At 40.7% G+C, this 21,453-nt stretch overlaps 1 protein-coding gene across 3 annotated transcripts in view; it reads right to left on the bottom strand.

Annotated features, from left to right (window-relative positions):
* The window catches only part of FYB1 (FYN binding protein 1), a 149,620-nt gene that overhangs the window by 86,362 nt on the left and 41,805 nt on the right, over window positions 1-21,453 (bottom strand). For 2 of the 3 annotated variants that reach the window (XM_044232509.1, XM_044232511.1), the window contains exon 2: window positions 5,664-6,825. In XM_044232509.1, the coding sequence (XP_044088444.1) occupies window positions 5,664-6,825 (1,162 nt within the window). Of the gene's footprint in view, window positions 1-5,663; window positions 6,990-21,453 lie in introns of those variants that run through there. The other variant, XM_044232510.1, reaches the window with a different exon arrangement.

Below are 21,453 nucleotides of genomic sequence, written 5' to 3'. Positions count from 1 at the left end.
TTGACACTGACAGATCTTGGCTAGGTTTTTAAACCCTAAAGATAGAGATTCCTTTGGGGATACAGACAGAAAAGATAATCATTTTCAAAGGGGGGAATTCAGGGTGGGTTCGGACTTCTCCAGAGTGAAAGTAAATGCCAGAATGTAAAAATAAAGACCATGTAGATTGCTTCTAAAAATGATAAAAACATTAGACTTAAAAAAAAAAAAACCAAGGGATGCTGTTGGGATAATATAAAGGGGAACGGGTTTCTCGAGAGAACAGGGTCTAGACTGAGGAGCTGGTTTATCTTAGAAGAGCAGAAGTTGAGAACTTGGGGAGAAAGATGAAGAAGAGGAAGCTCTTAAGATTTTCCCAGGGGCTTGTGTGGTGAAGAGAGGGGACGCTCTTCCAGAGGCGTTTCTGTTTTAGGGTTCAACTCAGGTAAGGTGCCCAAATAATAGTCATTGCTTCCTCAGAAGTTTCAACCTAGAAGAGAAGAAAGACCTACAATCTTAAGGAAAACTGTTTTGCTAAGGACTGAGGAGGGTAAATGAAGTAGAGGGGACTCAGGCGGGAGCTGAAAGTAAGAGTGGACACCAGCACGGGGCGTCCCAGGCACCTGGACGGTGGGCGAGCAGAACCACATTGCCCCCTGAAGCCCACCCACACTTTGGAGACACTCCTTTTCCAGTCTGTGCATCACAGAGCTTTGCCTCTAGCTCCTCAGTGTTCTGATGGCCCAATCTGGGAGATGATTCAGAAAACGGATCCTGGGATCCGTGTTTTAGGGTATCTTATTCTTAGACTCCAGCTGCACACTAGCGTACCAGATGCTTGTGGAAACGCTGCTGTAAAGAATCTACTTACCCCCTCCCCCAGTTTTTTAAATGTGTGTGAACATAGAATCCCTTTCCCTTGTAATGGCTAGAAGCAACACACATTGATGTAACATGATATATAATATATAATGCGGCAATTTTAGAGAATACATGTAAAAAGAAAGTGAAGGGGAAGAGAAGAGACAGTGTAGGGTGTGTGGTATTTTGCTGCTGAAAATACCCCAATGCTTTTAGGTTCCAAATTGCTGTCAGCTGGATTAGTTGAAGCGCTGCATGAGCAGATAGGGGGTGGGGCAGTGGGGGTCCGTGATGCCACTAGTCCCTTGCTAATGCCTGCTGGGACGCTGGCCTTACCTTTTCAGTGGTCAGGATGCTTAACTGATCATTCTTAAAGCTAATATACAGAAAGGTGAGGCTTAGTTTCTCTCCAGGATTAAGAACAAGGCCAGAAAAGGGTTGGACGGAATATTTCCCAGCAGATTTATCACTAACTCCACATGCAAACCAGTAGTCAAGCCAAGGGATCTTAACAACTGAAACTTTGCTGGTTGGGCGCACACTGATGCTTAGAATGACCTCCTTTCACCACTGGCCTGGGAACCAAGAGGACCCAGAGAAAAGGTTAGTTAGTTCAGAGAACATTCAGATATTTTGGAATTTTTCTTTCTTTCTTTCTTTTTTTTTTTTTTTTGGAAAGTTTAGACTTTTGTAGCCCCATATGGTTCTAGGGAAAAAAAGTTATTAGCTTCATGTCCAGAAAAACAATATATTATATTCAAACCTATGGTTTACCAGTAAGTAAGGTGAATAGATTTACAATAAAGACCCTGTGTGTAACCTTCATTTCTCATGGAAGCTCTAGTCGACTGAGTGTCTATTGACAGGGGTTATCTAATTTGTTAAAGTAATTGCTAAGTTATAGAGAATATTAATACTCAATTCTGATTAAATAGACTTTGACAGGATAACAAACTGAGCAACTAACAAGAATGTATTATTTCTATGCTCCAAATAAACAACGTTAAGCAGACTGGTGTCTGTCTCCACATAGCTTATAGTGGTATTTGTAGTGAAAAAACAAACGAACAAAAAACCAGGTGTTTCAACCAAAGAACACACACACACACAGAAGGATGAAGATTCTTTGAGTTTCCCTCATGCTTGACTTATTATCTCATGATATCCTATGTTTCACGAGAGGGACGTAGGAGGGAGGATGGTGGGGGCAGTATGGGCCTGGGATCAGAGAGACTTAAGGACCAGTCCTGCCCCTGCTTAGCCATGTTATAGACTTGGGCAAGTTACCTAACCTCTCTGAACTTCAGTTTCTTCAGAGAATTCTTATTTCATTTGGGTTCTTGGGAGGAGTGAACAGAGTAATGTGTATCTGGTATACAACAAGTCCTCAACAAATAATGGCTGGTATATTAGACAAAGATGATAAAAGATGGTGGGTAGGCATGGAGAAGAGGTTTAAGGAATTGGATGTGAACATGGAAAGGAAGGGATCAGGGAGGTGGCTAAGGAAATAGTGTTAGAGTTATTAGATGAAAAACCTGAAGAGTTATTAGATGAAACATTGGTTAATTCGAACACTATCTACTTTCTAAATCTGATATATTCTTAGTCTTCCTAAGTGGAAGGCTAAATTACTTAGTATGGTTTTGTAAAAGCAGCAGAGGTGGGATCAGTCATCAGACCTGCCTTTTAAGAAATTCTCAGTGTTCAGAAAATAACATAAGCCAAGTTATTTTATGTAGCATGGTTTTGAAAAGAAAAATTTGGAAACAATGCATAATGTTCAATCAGTTGGGGCGGTCATTTATTTATCAGAATATTATGCAACTCTAAGGAATGTTCAGTTACCTTTTTTTTTTTTAAGATTTTATTTATTTATTTGACAGAGAGAGAGAGATCACAAGTAGGCAGAACAGCAGTAGAGAGAGGGCTCGATCCCAGGACCCTGAGATCATGACCTGAGCTGAAGGCTGCAGCTTAACCCACTGAGCCATCCAGGTGCCCTTCAGTTACTTCTTATTAAAATATGAAAAGATGTATAAAATCTTATTATTTTTTTAAAAACAAAGATCAAAGCATTGCATACAATATTTTCCTTCTCAAGTATAAAGCTGGGGGAATTAGTATCTATATTTATATATGCTTACACAAATCTAAGGAAACTGGATGGACATGGAAATTAAGAAAAGCGGCTTTTGTAGGGCAGAGGCTGGGAAGACCCAGAAAATGACAAAGAAGGACTGTATGCCATTTTATACTTGTTGGGTTTGTTTTCATTGTTGTTCTGTTTTTGAGCCAGATGTAATTTCTATTTAAAAATAAGTTAAAAAAATGTTGGGGCTGCCTGGTGGTTCAGTCGGTTAAGTGTCTAACTCTTGGTTTTGCTCAGGTCAGGTTCTCAGGGTCCTGAGATCAAGCCCTGCTCTGTGCTCCGTGGAGTGTCCTTCTCTCCCTCTCCCTCTACCCTTATTCCTTCTTTCCCCCTCTCTCTCCTCTCGAATAAATAAATAAACAAAATCTTAAGAAAAAGTTAAAAAAATTCAAATGCTTACAAAAATGTGAATGCTTTAAAGGGGTGTTATTCATAATTTAAAAGTTAGAAATCAGATTGCTTTATCCTGACACTAACCAGAGGACTGTTCAAATTAAGAAGGATTGAGTTTTGATTTGTGAAAGAGGTGGATGAAGAGGAAATAGGGTCCCTTTTGGAGCATAATACTTCCCAAGGGACCAGAGTTAGAGGTGCAGTACTTTATGGGAAGATTGAGAGTCTAAACTGTGTCCTGGGGGCAAGGGAGCAGTAGGGATGTAGGTCAGGAGGGGGAAAGGGAGAAAGCGGGCAAGGATCCACTCTGCTTACTAGGGAGTCTTGCCTGGGTCCCTGAGAACCCTGCTCCCCTGAAAGTCAGCTTGACACTGACCTTGCCAGAACCATCAAGCCAGAGGACTTCATTAGCATTCTAACATCATCACACCAGACAACAGGTGACTGCCACCCAAACCTGGTAGCTGAGTGGAAATAAAGATGCAGCACATGGAAGGAAACTCCCAAGGATTTCTGCTTAACACAACCACCATTTCCCTGGTCTGAAGTTAGAGTTATAAGATGGAGGCTATGAGAGTTAATTGTTTATCCCAGGCACAGAAGAGCTAAGGAAAGGGATCTTTTAGAAGTTTTCACAAAAATAACATTTCTGAGTTATGGACCAGTATTAACATGAGAAGGTGACAGATGAGGAGACACAAGTGTAATGGCTGAACCTTTCTAGAAGACGGATGATTGTGGCATCACTTCAAATGTGCTTTCTACATGATAGATTAATGGGGGGTTACATCACTAATCTGTTGATCAACAGCAAGAATATTGGTCTATTGCACGATGATGCATTGCAAATGATACACTGAAAGATGCCTTTGTAGAGCTGGAAAAAGAAAACAACCATTATACCTAGACCTTCTTTAAATAGACCATAGTTTTTGGTTTTGTTTTTTTTTTTTTAAAGGTTTTATTTATTTATTTGGCAGAGACAGTGAGAGAGGGAACACAAGCAGGGGGAATGGGAGAGGGAGAAGCAGGTTTCCCACTGAGCAGGGAGCCTGATGCGATCATGACCTGAGCCAAAGGCAGACACTTAATGGCTGAGCCACCCAGGTGCACCCCTAGACCATAGTTTTATAAATAAATATAAATCTATTATATTTATATAATATAAATATTTTATTTATTTATATAAATTATTATTTATATTTATATATAAGTATAATAAAATATAATCCATATATTTATAGCATATAAATATATAAATTATTATATTTATAATATAAATATAAAATAAATGTGTCTAATAGTGGTGTGGTACCTATTCCACTATGTATAAGCATCCTTTCTCCACCTTCCCCAATAATAAACAATAACTGCACATTATTGGCCTAAATTGTTAATCATTTCAGGCATAAGTGAGCTTCTGTCATCACTGTGTGGGGTTATAAATCTTTACCAAGTCATTCAGCATCAAATTTTAGCGTGTGCCATAGGATTGTCACATCTTTGGTAGGATATGAAACTATTTTCCCAGAAGGGCTCTAATGAGTCCCTTTGTCTGGCTTATGGTCCTAGCTCTGTACTATTTGAGGAATCAGCGAAGTTCAGAAAGCTTTATATTGAGAAATAGGAAACGGTTAAAATATAAAACAGAAAGTGGCATTTCGGGAGCTCTGCTCATCTCTGGTTTGAATATTGGGCTTAGGAAACACATGATGACTTTTTGAATGTTGCAAATCACTTGACATTTTGGGCCGGTTACTTTGTTGCAAGGGGCCACTGTCTGCAGTGCAGGATGTCTGCAGCCTCACTGGTCTCTGCCTGCCACATGCCAGCTTCACCCTCCATTTGTGACAGTCAAAACTGCCTCCAGACACGGTCAAATGTCCCCAGGCACCAAAATTGACCCAGTCTGAGAACCCCCCGACCTAGAGGTCCATCATCTTCCTGTGCTAGTAAAGGTAACACACCTCAGTCTCACTGAACAGAAATGAAAGCCGGCTAAGGATGTAAATGAAAGCAAAACCATTTATCAGCGAAATGGATATATTTCCCTCCAGCCCCCAAAGGTGGGCCCCGACACATTTTCACACAGAACTGAGAATTTTTACCTCTCAGACCTCCCACTAAAGCAAAAACAGATTGCCAAAGAAAAGTCACCACAGATTCAGGAGTACCAGGGATGGAATCATTCCTGGGTATAATTTTTCCCCCAGAAGGTCAAACAAAACCTCTGCGGCAGAACACAGCATGTTAGTTCGGGAATGAGAAAAATACTCACTGTTTCCAGAAGTGGCTTTTCGGAATTTCGTCAGGTCAACGTGTGGGGGTCTGCTGGGTTTTGGCGGCGGCGGGCCCAAGGCAAACAAGGGAGGCAGGGGCTTCTGCTTGGGGGTGGCTGTATTCTTGTCTCCCTTTTCCTTGTCTTGGCTTTGGCTCCATGGCCCTGTCGTTGCCAACTTAGAAGGCATCTTAGGGAACTTGGCAGAAGGAGTCCCAGGGGCCGGCTCTTCCTGATTCATTTTGTTCAAGAAGATGTTCTTAGCAGCATCTATCTTCCTTTCTTCTTTTTTCTCTTCAGCATTTCTCGAGAGGCCCGGGCTTCCTCTGTTGGCAGCAGGCTTCAGAACCACACCAGAAAAGGGCGAACTGGACATCTCGCCTCCGAGGTCTTTAGTTTCTTGGTCTTCCCTTGCTGGCTTTAAAGGGCCGGTTTTGGCCTTGGCTCCTAAGGGAGCTGGGGGTCCTTTCTGTAGAGACACATTCTTGGTGGGGCTCTCGTCTTCATGACTGTCATCAATACTCAGGGATGGCTTCTGGCCAAAGGCGGGCTTGGGAAAGAGGGGTTTGGGGTCATGGTCTTGTAAGGCTGACACAAACTTGCCTTTAGCCCCAGCCAGCTTGGGGAACGCTTGCTTCTGCTCTGCTTCCGGGGCTAGAGGATGAGACCCTGGCTTGGGGCCTAGTGGCTTTAAGTCATGGTTTTGGTTTACACTATGAGGCGAAGGCTTATTCCCAGGGGGCCAGGGAAAAACAGGTTTGGCATCCTCCTTGGGCACAGTGACAGGCTTGGGGCCCATAGGTTTCGGAAATCCCACTCTCACCTCAGGGTCTCTGGTGGCCAAGTTTGCCTGCGGTCCAAATCTTTGGCCCACTCCCGTCGGCTTTAGAAATGGGGGCTTGGGCTCCTTGTCAGGCTTTTCCTCAGATGGAGGTTTCACCGCCAAGGGTGGCTTTGGGGACCCAAACTTAGGTACGTTGCTAGGTCCTGCAGGAGGGCTGGCATTTCCTTGGTTGTCGAAGAGATTCTTTCTGGCCTGTACTCCTGAAGGTGAGTTTTGCCCAGTGACTTTGAAGGGGCGGTTGCTGACAGAGACCTCTTCTGTGGGGTTGCCCCCTGCATTAAACTTCGCCATGAGGGACTTCACATCTGCTTTTGTATCCTACAAACACAGGGAACAAAAACTAGCTGAGAGCCAGAAGTCTTAATTGCACAAGTTAAAATACTCCACTCTACAGGGCTTCCTGGTTTGAGGTCTGCCCTGTCGCTGATTGGTTAGGAAGACATTGTAACATTTATCTTCCTCTATGGCAAAATAGTCTGTGAGAGTTTCTTGAAGGGGGAAGGCTATTGTTGTGCATATACTGTTTTGGATTTTTTCTTTCTTCTTCTTCTTCTCCTTTTTTTTTTTTTTGCTTCTCTTACACTGACTTGCTCATTTCTTTTTAAGTAACAATTTACCTTTTTCTTTGCCTCACTGTTTCTCCAGCTCTCCTGTTGGATTTACTCTTGACTTTGCATTTGTCTGCTTTGTTTTACTTGAAAAAAAATATGGAAGTGGCTAATAAGGGACTTCTATATTTTACAGTGAGCCTCTTAAATAGAAACTACACTTGAAAAAATGAAAGTAAGCTTTTCTGTAAATTCAGGTTGTATGTTTTCTACAGCATGGCCACGTTCAACAATTCTGTGGTTTGCAAGATTTCTCCTGTTCCGTCCGCAGTTAAGGTGCATCTGCTTGCTAAACAGGAGATGTGGCAGAAAAACTCACTCATTTGGATAAGTAAGTAATAAGTGAGTTTTCCAACTTATGTATAAATATTGAGTTCAACTGGAACCAGATGAGCAGGCAGGCATGTCTGGGGCTCTGAAGTCCAGAAAGGGTCTCGTTCCTTTTTATATCCCCACAACACCTGGACCAGGGCCTGACACCTTCAGGCTTCTATTGCATATTTGGGGAAATAAAAGTTGGCACAGAACTGAATACTCTAAAGAACAATTTAAAAGAAATGGTGCCCTCAGCTGGAGTTTTCCTTTGTACCAAATGGCAGTGCCCCTGTATTTGCAGGATGGGAGAAAGGGAATTAGGCACTAGAAGGAGAAAACCAGATGAGAGCAACTCCTTTAACTTACTACCCTATCTCCAAGTTGCTGAGAACATCTTGTTTTCTACCTTGTCTTCCTTGAGTACTTTTTTTTTTTTTAAATCCTCATGATTTCCTCCAATCTTCAAACAATTCCCAAGAGCAATAGGAAAGAAGATGGAAGGGAGAGTTTGGGTGTTGGGGGACGGAATGGGAGAAAATAGGTCCTTCCCTGAACCCTCCCAAGGAGATGACAGCAGCAGAGGACTCTGAACCTCAACACAAGATGCATAAAGAATTATTAATACAAAAAAGAATTATTAATAAAAAAGAATTATTAATACAAAAAAAGAATTATTAATACAAAAATTTGCTCCTGGGGCGCTTGTGTGGCTCAGTTGGTTAAGAATCTGCCTTCAGTTCAGGTCATGATCCCAGGGTCCTGGGATTGAGTCTCGTGTTGGGCTCCCTGCTCAGCGGGGAGTCTGCTTTTCCCTCTCCCTCTGCTGCTCCCCTGGCTCGTGGTCATGCACACATATGCGCGCTCTATCTCAAGTAAATAAACAAATAAGTCTAAAAAAAAAAATTGTCCCTCCCTTCACACATGTAAGAAAATCTGTCTCAGGGAAGAACTCTTTTATTCTGGATTTAGTCTGTATGTTGCAATTTATATTCTAGATCTATAATTTATTCTAGATTATAATAAGAGGCTACATTGCCTTTTAGTGGTTAATAACAGAGACTAGGGTGTCAGACTGCCTGGGTTTGAATCTTACCAGGTGTTTAACCCAGGGCAGGGCATGAATTCTCTGGACCTTAGTTTGCTTACCTCTATCGCAGGAATCATAAGACTGTGTCATGGGCTGTTAGGATAATGAAGCTAATCTCTGTCAGGTGCTCTAAAAAGTGCTCTGAATGTAAAAGAGTTTCCTATTTTTATACAGCAAGAGAAGCCTTGGGAATCATCTGGCCCTCTTCTCTCACTGCACTAGAGAGGAAATGGCAACCAAAGGGTTAAAGCAATATCCTACTTAGTTACAGCAACTTCTTGCCTTGGATTTCATGGGGAAAACCCATGAAACACACGAATTCATTCAAACTCTACATCCTGGTTTTAGTTTAGAAAATATGGAAGTAGTTGATTTAGAATTGGAATGTAAGTTTCTTAGTCGCCCACCCAGTCCCAGGAGGCAGGGCAGCGTCATGGTTAATAACCCACACTCTAGAATTATCCACTTGGGTTCAAATCTTGACTTTGACATTTATTGGCCACATGACCTACAAAGTTTCTTAACCTCCCTCAGACTCAGTTTTCTTCATCCGTAAAATGAGAATAATAACAGTATTATTTTTTATTTTTAGAACAGTTTTAGTGAAAAGATTGTACAGAGGGTTGTCCTATAGTTTGCCTCTAGTTTCCCCTTATTAACACTTGATATTAGTTTTTAGGACCTTTTTAACTTTTAATGATTTAAAGATTGGGCTTCTACTTATTCTTAAGAAGCAGTATTTTACATTTGGAAGACCTCAGAGTTCAGGATATTTTAAGTAAAATCAAACATTTCATCTCAAATTACTTAAGTTTCTTTTCCAAAGTCATTTGAAGCAATTCACTATTATTTCCATCTGTTATGTGCCTAGATAACGTTTAGTCCAAACTACCCCAACTCATTGCTCTGTAATTACACAGATGTAATTGTGTAATGCTCTTGGTAGAGACGAATTTCCTTTAGCTCCCATATATTTTTCCTTCCTCAGATTTATGTTATCTTTACCTCCAAAAACTCACCACATCTGCCACGTCCCCTAGGAAGATGGCTGCGAGCAAAAAGGGTTTTGCTACATCCTCTGTGTTTCTAGTTCATAACTCTAGATTCCAGGAAATCATTCTTTGCTTTTAGCAACTTATATGAAGAGAATGGATCAAGTACATACTTAAACAAAGACTGAGATGACATTTAGGAGAGACATCAAGAAACTGTACACATTAAGAAAATGTTTCTCTTTGTAGCAATTTGTCTACATAATTTCATACAGAATCTTAAAAATACCATGTGACTTTTGTTGATAACAGGGTTTTGCTTGGTTTTGGATTTATTTTTATAGTCCTTACACTTTTTTCTTTTTTTTTTTTTTTAAAGGTGTTATTTATCTGAGAGAGAGAGAGTGAGCACCAGTTGGTGGAGGAGGAACAGAGGAAGAGGAAGAAGTAGACTCCCTGCTGAGCAGGGAGTCCAACATGGGACTCAATCCCAGACCCTGGGATCATGACCTGAACCGAAGGCAGACGCTTAACGACTGAGCCACCCAGGCATTCTGCAGTGCTCTTACTTTTAAATATATATTGAATATTAGATTAATCCCATGGTTCTCAATAAGAAGAACTTTGGGCAATGTCTGGAGAAATCTTTGGTTGAAATGACAAACTGAGGGGCACCTGGGTGGTTCAGTGGGTTAAGCCTCTGCCTTTGGCTCAGGTCATGATCCCAGGGTCCTGGGATTGAGCCCCACGTCGGGCTCTCTGCTCAGCAGGGAGCCAGCTTCTCCCTCTCCCTCTGCCTGCCTCTCTGCCTGCTTGTGATCTCTTTCTCTGTCAAATAAATAAATAAAATCTTAAAAAAAAAAAAAAAAGAAAGAAATGACAGACTGATGGGGTGCCTGGGTGGCTGAGTGTTAAGCATTGGCCTTAGACTCAGGCCATGATCCCGGGGTCCTGAGATTGAGACCCACAACGGGCTCTGGTCTGCAGGAAGCCTGCTTTTCCCTCTCCTACTCCCCCTGCTTGTGTTGCCCCCTCTTGATGTCTCTCTGTCAAATAAATAAATAAAATCTTAAAAAAGAAAAGAAATGATGGACTGAAGGAGTGCTTTTGGCATCTAGTGTGTAGAAATCAGAGGTACTGCTGAACATCTCACAATGCACAGGACAGCTCTTCAACAAAGTATTATCAGTCCAAATAGTCCCAAAGCTGAGAAGCCCCAAGTTAATCTTATTACTCCTGGGTTATTAGAAACACCTTACCAGAAAGTCCACCTTTAATTTTTGTAATAGAATATAACCTAAGACCTATAAACAACTGTGTAAAAAACCGAACAAAACCCCCAAACCCCTAAAAAATACAACCCCCCCATTAGAGATTGTTTTCGAAGTTCCATATCTTTGAAAGTCTCATCTTTGTAAAGTTTCATTTAAAAAGCTCAAGAGAAATAAAACAACGGTGAATCATGGGTAACTAATAATTTTAAAATAACTGAAACCTCCCTTTACTTCCATAAGTTGTATTTGTGTTACTTTTGTAATTAAAGCATGAAGACAGCAAACCGCCTTTATGCGTGCTGTCATTCTTCCCTATACAGAGCCCAGGGAAAAAGAGAAGAAAGTCATTTGCTCTTGATTTTATGTAATGCTTTTAATCATGAGGGAGACAGCAATTAATAAGAGTTTACCCACATTGGTTTCTTTCTTTTATCATTGATCAATTTCATTGTATGTGGATTTTCTTTCTTACTATGTTACTGATTCTTTTTTTTAATTGTTAAGTCATGTTTTATCCATGACTTCTGGTCTTGAATTGATGGTTCTTCTCATAGAATAAAATGCCACCATTACCTGGAACAGGACTCCAGGTATGATGGCATCAGAGAGTCAATGTTCCAGGAAGCCAGCTCTAGGCCTACTCAAGGCTTCGGAGACTGTAGTCAGAGTGAATGTAAGAGGGAAGAAGGCAGGTGAGGACGGGGTGCTGTGTGAGAGAGCCCAGCTTTGACCAGGGCAACGGCTCATGTTGTTCCAGTGCATTCAGCAAAGGATTGATAAAATGGTATAATAAAAAGATGAAGAAGATAGAAAGTTTTTTTCCTAAGCCAAATAAACTTTCCGTCCTAGAGGTAGGAAGCAGGTTGGTGAAACTTTGTAACATGCTCAAGCAGTTCAAACCTTCACAGAGCAATGCTACTCAACTTCACTAGTTTCTGTGGCCTAGATTAAAGAAAATAACAGATATGGTCCCCATGACCAAGTTCCCCATCCCTTCTGAGTAGACACTCATGTGCACACGCACAGGAGTGACAATTTTTCTTTTTGAAGAGACTTAATCTTCTCTATTCAGTAAACTTGGAAAAGGGAACTGCTTTAATCTGAAAATAAGCTTTCTTAAAACTGTTTATTGTCAGAAATTACATAATAAAATCTTTCTCCTTGGTATTGGCTGTAAAGATAGAGTTAATAGAAGTTGCCTGGAAATATGGTACTTGTGACAACTTCTCACAAGATGGTAGGTGGGAGGTTGGGCTAGAGATAATGAAAATGTGGTAAGCTTTTTGCAGCCCCGTTAACACTGTCTAAATATTTAGGTACTTAGTGGGTCATAATTTAAGTACTTATGGTGTATACTCTGTTTCCCCAAGGAGATGTAAAAGCAGGAACTTAGTTTTATTTTTCTTCCTCAAAACAGCTCCCCTCTGCCACCATGCATTCCTGCAAGCACTCCCTAATGCCTGGCCCATTTCTTTCCGTAATATTAATCACACTTACTATACTGGCTGATGGGCTGAATTTATTTGAAATTCAGCATGACTAAGCACACAGATAGCTGGGGACAAGAGTGTTGAGGCCCAGTCATGAATCTATTTTTAAGAGCTCTCTGTCTAATAGAGTCTCTACCTCATTGCAAATCGGCTGTGGTAGATTCCAGTTGGCTGAGCCTCTGAGGTTGGAGGGAGGACCAGGGCCCTCTTCAACAGGATGTGGGGACGTGCTTCTTACCGCAAATTGAGTTCTTGGGGCAAGATCAGGCTGCTGCAGACTGGGCAAGGGCACAGGGAGGAGGAGGAGTTGGTGGCGGAAGCAGTGGGGGGAAGTCCTTACATTTTTCTCAGTGACTTGCGAAGGTGGATCTGGAACTGCAGACAGCCCCATCTACCCACCTTGTGTGGTGAGATGTAAATCTAGTCAGAAGAAGATACCTGGAGTGAGTGGAGTCTCTCTCTGGGGGCTGTGTTGTTTGACTCCCCTCAGCACAGGTGAACTTGGCCGTTGTCCTGCCGGAGGCTGGCCTAAGTACCCTAGCAGAAAACCTCTCTATCATCATTCCCTCTTACATTACCTCAGGCACCTGTTGGTCTGGAGCCTGTCCTTGCTCCCCCTGTGTTCTCTCTTATAGAGTGAATTGAAGAAGAGGAAGCAAGATATTCAGGAGCTGGTAAAACTCAGATGGTGATGGCCCATTTTCCACATTCTGTGTCATCCTGGACTCTCAAGGTGTATGGATCCATTGGGCTTTTGTGTATCTTCTGTCTTTAAAGACCAGACTTGAAAATCACCACCTTTCTACAAAGGAGAGTCTTCTAACTGCTTTCTGGTTAGCCTACCAAATAGCTCCCACACCAACACCGTTTTGACTTTGTCACGGCTTCCGATGACTTACGCGAAACATATAAGGAAGTTTAATAAGACTTCCTATGTGTTTCTGAAATTTGTTCTGCTTTAAGTTTTTGACTCTTTGATGCCAATGGCATGGTGTCAGGAGGCAGAGAATAGAGAGTCTGATACAGATAGTAGAGAACAACAAACAGTCCTAGAACCATTTATTCTTAGTGAATTGTATAAAGTTTTTATAGATTTAATTTACATTTGCTCACTGTGTAATTCACCTCGACTGAGTTAACTAAATATACCAAATTACAGAACAGTCTCTCAGGAATTTGACCAATGAACCTGTAGATAATTGAAGTGTTTTCATAGATATCTTACTAGTGACTTATTTGGAGCTTAAGATAATATTTAAGTATTGACAATTATACAATGTACGTCTTTTCATTTTTCCTGGGCCTCCTACTCTGTCATCTCAAAGAGATCTTAATTTCATCTACTCCTTCTAGTGGTTATTCTTTTTTTTTTTTTTTTTTTTTTGATAAGCTTCAAAGAGACCTGACTTCATGATCCTGAGATGAAAACCTGAGCTGAGTTCAAGAGTCAGACACTTAACTGACTGAACCACCCTGGTGCCCCCTGGTTATCCTATTTTTATGTATAGGTAGTATAAACCAGCTAAACCAAACTTACTTTGTTAAAAGCATATGAAATTTGAAGTAAAATCTCTTGATGACTGAAAAAGATGTAGTTTGACATAGGAAAAAGAAAAGAGAAATGTTCTGCTTCCTTTTTTCTCAGCCTCCACTTTCTCCTCCAGCACAGACACAAACACACAGACACACACAGTCACAGGAGCCTAGATGGTGAGTTCCTTCTCTTTACTTGACCAGAAGTTAGAAACTGAAAGTATATGGCCAACATGGAGCGGGCTGGGGTAGGGAGATGAGACCATCTGTGGGGTTTTCTAGAGACTTCCTTCCCAGCATGGGAAAGTTCTGTGAGAAGAGAACCGCTCAGAAGAGGAAGGTGTTGGCAAGAGGATCAAGACAGGCTGCAGCAAAAGATCAAGAGTGTGAATGGAGAATGTGAAACTAGATGGAGGAAGTGAAGGGTTATGGAAGATTCCTCATAGCCCTCATTCTACAGAATATGGCAGCCTGAAACCCTGCCTCGTATGCCCCCTCCCATTCCTATTCCATCTCCCCTTTTGAACTATGAGGAAAATGCATCAGTATTTAGTAATCAGGAGTGAAGAGTACAATCACCTCACACCTCTTACCTCATTTCTCTCTGATAAGTCACAGTAACAGAACTCTGCCATGAGATGAGCAATTTCTCTCACCTTTGTCACCGTGGGGCTCTTTAGAGCAGATTGCACCCTTTCTCATTAAAACTGTGATGCTCTCAATTTCAAGCTTTTTATGGTGTAGATCCTGCACTTACCACCAGTTACCCTCTCCCCACCCTCATCCCCCATCTTCCCAGGGTGCTTCATGGCTTTAGCTGCTCTGGGTTTTCACTTCTCTCTTCCTTCATACATTATTTCATTTTCTTCTGAGAGTACTGGTGACTCCATGCTAATGTGCCAGTGGTTCTTGTATGTGGCACTTTGCCAATATTTAGTTTAAAATCTGTGCTTAATTAAGATCACTCATCTCAGGGTACAAATGACCTCAAACTACCCCCCCAACACACATACACAAACTGCACACTTGTATAATTAGCAAAAAATTCCAGAGTTTGGTATTTTATATCTGTTACTAATTCTATTATTAGAACTAATAGTCTTATTTAAAAAAGATTTTATTTATTTATTTGACAGGCAGAGAAAGTGAGCATGAGAGTGTGCGTGCACACAAGCAGGGGGGAGGGGCAGAGGGAGAGGGAGAAGCAAGCTCCCTGCTGAGCAAGAAGCTCCATGCAGGGCTCTATCTCCAGAACCCTGGGATCATGACCTGAGCTGAAGGCAGACGCTTAATCAACTGAGCCATCCAGGCACCCCTAGTAATCTCATTTTTAAAAATTTTATTTATCTGTCTGAGGGACAGAGTATAAGCAGGGAGAGGGGTAGAGGGAGAAGCAGGCTTCCCACCAAGCAAGGAGCTCAGTGCAGGACTCAATCCCAGGATCCCGGGATCATAACCTGAGCCAAAGGCATATGCTTAACCAACTGAGCCATCCAGGTGCCCCCTAATAATCTCATTTTAAAGCAAAATTTGACACGTGATATCTTATCTAATCCTCCCAAAGCCTGGTTTATTCCTATTGTCAGTGAAGGATAAACTAAGTTCAAGCACATGGTAGAAGAGAGCTAAATTGAGGTTTTCTAACTCTAAATCCCATGTTTACCACAATTCACCATAAGAATCATGACTTTCTTTCCTTCTGGTATGGTTACGATGTTGAGTTTGAATCCTCAGCTCACACAAGACAAATTTCTTATTCTGGTCCAAAAAGTTCTCCACCTAACTTTAATGATCTCACCATGGCAGGCGATGTGTTAGAACTTTTTCTACCCACAGTCGTGATCAAAGCAGATCTGAGAGGAGCAAGGAGACAAAGCAAGAGAGGGGACATAGAGCCCTAGACCAATATATCCATCAATTTTGTAACATCACAGGCAATCTGAAAAGGTTGAGAAGACAAACAATTCTGCTTGTGTTATTTTTGATATTTGGTCTGTGTGTGTGGGTGTGGAGGTATTATGTTAAATAGAGGACTGTATTAGATCTCTTTTCCCTTTAAACAACTGCCCCCTAGAGTCAGTGAGATGAATCATCCATCTGGCCATTCAGGGGCCTGGGGCACCATTATGGTTTATTCATTGTTCCCCTGGGGTGGTGTTCATTATTCATCTGGCTGCTGCGAGAGGTTCAAGGGTGACCTGAAGGGAAGAAGGCTATGATTTGCGAAAGCCCATGGCAAATATCAGATCGATAGCAAAGAATTCATATTAAATAACTCCTTCTGCTTAGATTAATAAAAGCAAAGCAAAGCAAAACAAAACAAAACCCAAGACCCAAAACCAAACCCATTAACATCTATGGTTCATTCAAAGAACAGAAATAAAAAATTAAACACACGAAATTCCCTTCTTGTTTTATGATTTTTAAAATAGTGTGGTTTTCCCAAAGAATAAAGAGAGAGACATCTATTATTTTAAAATATGTGTTTCTTTTAATTAAAATATTTACTACCCATTAGGATGGCTATTATTAAAACAAAACAAAACAAAAACAAAACAAAACCAAAAAGCCACCAGAAAATAACAAATGTTGGCGAGAAATGTGGAGAAATCGAGCCTTCGTGCATTGCCGGTGAGCATGTAAAATAGCACAGCCACTGGGGAAAACAGTATGGTGTTTCCTCAGAAACCAATCCATCAATTCTACTTCTGGATATATACCCAAAAGAAGTGAAAGCAGGAATAGATATTTGTATACTCGTGTTCACAGTAGCATTATTCACAGTCGTCAAAAATGGGAAACAACCCAAGTGTCAACAGTGGAGGAGTGGATAAGGAAAGAGAGGTATATACACACCATGGAATATTATTCCATCCTAAAAAGGAAGGAAATTCTGATTCATGCTACAACAAGGATGAGCCTTGAGGTCATTATGCTGACGGAAGTAAGCTAAAAGACACTTTTTGTGTGTCACAAAAAGACAAATATTGTATGACTCCACTTATCTGACATTTGTAGAGTAGTCAAATTCTTAAAGAGTGAAAGCAGGATGGTGGTGACCAGGGACCAAGGGGAGGAGGCCACGGGGAGTTAGTGTTTAATGGGTACAGAATTTTAGTTGGGAGCAAATGAAAACACTCTGGAGATAGATGGCATTAATGGTTGTACAACAGAGTGAATGTGCTTATGGCCACAGAACTGTACGTTTAAAAGTGGTTAAAATGGGGCGCCTGGGTGGCTCAGTGGGTTAAGCCGCTGCCTTCGGCTCAGGTCATGATCTCAGGGTCCTGGGATCGAGGCCCGCATCGGGCTCTCTGCTCAGCAGGGAGCCTGCTTCCTCCTCTCTCTCTGCCTGCCTCTCTGCCTGCTTGTGATCTCTCTCTGTCAAATAAATAAATAAAATCTTTAAAAAAAAAAAAACTGGTTAAAATGGCAAGTCTTATATCCTGTATATTTTACCACAAAAAACAGTAAAATAGTTAAACAACATCTGAAAAATGAGTAAATAAAAACTCTTTGTAAATGATACAGTTGCTTTGATACTGTTCCACAGTGAGATATTTTCTTTCTTTTTACTTCAGTTTTAGTGATTGGAAGAGGAAAATGGAAGTGACTCAGAATAGTAGAGAAAATGATCCTTCATCAGTATCAAGCTTATCTGTATACATCCTAGGGTCCAGATGAAATTGTGTTTGATCGAGAATATTTTTAAAAAAATTTAAAATACTTTAAATGACTTACATATAAGTGTGGCAAAAATGTAACAAAGGACTGATGTCAAAGTTCTAATATAATAAATAAATGTAAATAAAATGTAAATAAAAACAATAAAAAACTACTTGAGAAATATAAGTGTACCTCACTGATCAAAGTCATTTTTTGATTGATAGGTTAAATAAAGGTGTTCTGGATGGTCTCCTCTGAGGTGGGACAGAAAAACAGATGATTAGAAGCACAGGTTATGATAAAATCACTTTGGGAAATTTTTTTCAAGCAGCACATGGTGTATAACCCATCCTATCCTGCTGTGTTCCTCTAAAGGGGTTCTCTCTGGTGAATCACCAGCTCTGTCAGCTGTCAGGACAAATGGGAGTGTGTGGCATCCCATGGCATATAGGGAAACCAAAATGATTAAAAACACTAATAATGAACTATTAGAAAGAGAACATAAACCCATTCACATTAAATTCCCATTAAGAACATAAGCCCATTCACAATAAAATACTTAAGAATAAGTTTAACCAAGGAGGTGAAACCTCTTTATATTGAAAAGTATGACAGTGGTGAAAGAAATTGAAGAAGAAACAAATAAATGAAAAGATATTCCATGTTCATGAATTGGAAGAACTAATATCATTAAAGTGTCTATACTACTCAAAGCAATATACAGATTCAGTACAATCTCTATCAAGCTTCCAATGACTTTATTTTCTACAGAAATTGAACAAACAATGCTAAAATTTGTATGGAACCATAAAAAAAAATAGCCAAAGCTATTTTGAGAAAGAAGACATGTTACCTGGCTTCAAAGTGTATGATAAAGCTACAGTTTGGTATTGGCATAAAAACAGATACACAGAACAGAATAGAGAGCCCAGAAAGAACCCATGCATACATGGTAGGTTAATTTATGACCGAGGAGTCAAGAATAGATCACAGAAAAAAAATAGTCTTTATCATAAATGGTGTTGGGAACATTGGATAGCCACATGCAAAAGAAAGAAACTGGACCACTATCTTACACCATACATAAAGATTAACTCAAAATGGATTGAAGACTTGAATGTAACACCTGAAAAAATAAAACTCCTAGAAGAAAACACACACAGTAAGACCCCCTTGACACAAGTCTTAGCAGTGACTTTTTGAATCTGACAACAAAGCAAAAGTAACAAAAGTAAAAATAAACAAATGGGACTCATCAAATTAAAAAGCTTCTAGAAGGGACACCATCAACAAAAAGAAAGGGCAACCTACTAAATGGGAGAAAATATTTGCAAGCCATACCTCTGACAAGAGGTTAATATTCAAAATATATAAAGAACTCATACAACTCTATAGTGATAAACAAACACAAGCAAACCAATTTAAAAACTGGGCAGAAGATCTGAACAGGTATTTTTCCAAAGAAGACATACAGATGGCCAATAGACACATGAAAAGATGCTCAACATTACTAATCATCAGGGAAATGCAAATCAAAAGGACAATGAGTTATTACTTCATACTTGTTAGAATGTCTATTATAAAAAAAAAAAAAAAACCCAAACCACAAAGATGACAAGTGTTGGCAGGGAGGTAGAGAAAAGAGAACCTTTGTCCATTGTCGATGGGAATGCAAACTGGTGCAGCCACTATGGAAAATAGTCTGAAGTTTCCTCAAAAAATTAAAAACAGAACTACTGTGTAGTTCAGCAATTCTTTCTGGGTATTTACCTGAAGAATTGAAAACACTAACTTGAAAAGATACATACACCCTGATGATCTTTGCAGCATTGTTTATAATAGCCAAGATATGGAAGCAACTTAAGTGTCCAGTAGCTAAAAGGACCATAGTGTATATAAGCAGTGAAATAGTATTCAGCCACAAAAAAGAATGAAATTTTGCTCTTTCTGACATCATGGTTGGACCTCAAAAGGGTTATGCTAAGTCAAATAAGTTAGTCAGAGAAAGACAAATACTATGTGATCTCTCTTATATGTGGAATCTAAAAATAAATAAAGTAAAAAGACCAAGCTCATCGATACAGAGACTAGATTGTGGTTGCTAGAGGTGAGGGTTAGGGGTTTGGGAGAAATGAGTGAATGTTTTGGTTTTGGTTTTCTTTAGTTTAAATAAATTGAATTAAAAACAAACAAACAAACACGCCCAGACAAGGGAACGGCACAGGTCTCCCACTCCACAACAAGGTAACTCCCACCACACATAGAATGTATTTTGATCCCTTCTAAGACTCTCAAAGCTCATCCTTAACCACCCGTACAAATAATCATCTGTGAGACAAACAATCCAATGAAAAGTAAAATGAAGCTGAAGGGAAGAAAGCTGAAAAAGAGAAAAAATCCATCGGGATCCTGGATCCCTTCTGCTCTTATCCTCATATCTTCACTGATTAACTCTGCCTAAAAGAATTACAGAGATTTAATGGCAAGGTTGAGGAAAGTTTCGGGGTGTACCCTGATTCAGCGTGGGTAAGTGGGATTAGGGCACAGATCTTGGCTGCTTGTCTTTCTAAATTTCCTCTCTATCATCTACAACTGCTGTAGTGGGTTGAAAGATAACTCGTTCTCCCCCTCAAAAAAAAAAAAAAAAAAAAAAAAGAAGTTCACGACTCAGAACAGGTGAATGTGATCTTCTTTGGGAAAAGAGTTTTGCGGATGTAATTAAGGATCATCTGAAGCAATCTTCCCGAATTACCCAGGTGGCACTAAATCCAGCGACAAGGGGGCTCCTAAAACACGGAAGGGAGAAAGATAAGAGAGGAGGAGAAGGCCCTGTGAAGACAAAGACAGAGAGTGGAGAGATGTAGACACAGAATGCCTGGACCCATCAGAAGCTGGAAGAGGCAAGGAACCGAGACTCCCCCGGGGCCTTTGGAGGGAGGATGGCCTGGTTAACCCCTTGATTTTAGAATTCTGGCCTCTAGAACTGTGAGAGAATACATTTCTGTTATAAGTCACCTCATGCGTGACAATTTGTTGCAGGAGCCACAGGAAACTAACATGCTCACCTTCACGAAAGTCCAAAACACTTTCGTGCTGTTTTTCTGTGAATGTCTAAGTGCCTCCATGGGTGAAGTTCACGAGGAAGGCCACCAAGTCTTGTTGCATGATTCGCTTTTCTCCCCCACGATTTGTTATCCCCCGCAGGGCAGGCAGTCCTGCTGGAATTGTCTTGGAAAGACAGAGCGGGATTGAATTCCATGTAGCGGTAAGGGGTAGTGGCTTTTAACCAGCTCCTGGAAGCAAGGTTAAGGCACTATGTGGACCAACATCCACAGCGTGGACCCAGCAATATTTGAATTTATATACTCAATGGGTTTGCCTGTTTCTTGTCCATATAAGGAGATGAGATAGCAGAAGTAGAAAAACAGAAGAAACCCTGAACTCTCCAAATCTACGAGAGAAACTTCCCACCAGCTTCTGAGGAGGTAATTTCACTTTCTAAACCTTCCCATCGGACTTTCCTCTCTGCCCAAACACATACATATTTGGTGCATTCCTAGTGGTTGGATGCAGAAACGGTCCCAACCTCCACCTCTTGGCACTCAGCAGCTGTAGACATGAAGGCTTGGGACATATTTGACCCTTTGCTTTGATAAATTAAAATGGGTTAAGCAATTGCTTGCACTTAGCTTTCAGACCACTAGGTGTCAGTGTGACAACTCCATGAGGCGGCCCTAAGTTTCAAGAGGGAATTTCCCCCAGAAACCAGCTTTAGTGAGCTCTCAGACTGAGAAGGGTCCTCTGGAACTGGGGAGCATATAAAACCCCTGGTAGTTAAATGGATGGAAATGACAAGGAGGCAGCATGAATATGAGTCTTTAAAATAACCCCCCAAGAGAAATGGAATCCTTCCCAGGCTTTTCTTTTTAAAACAGAAGGCTAACTTTTCCCAGCGGCAGTCTCTTGAATTCGCTTGCGATT

The sequence above is a fragment of the Neovison vison genome, chromosome 1 (genome assembly GCF_020171115.1).
Source record: "Neovison vison isolate M4711 chromosome 1, ASM_NN_V1, whole genome shotgun sequence".
Lineage (NCBI taxonomy): Eukaryota > Metazoa > Chordata > Mammalia > Carnivora > Mustelidae > Neogale > Neogale vison.
This window is presented reverse-complemented; position numbering and strand designations above follow the sequence as displayed.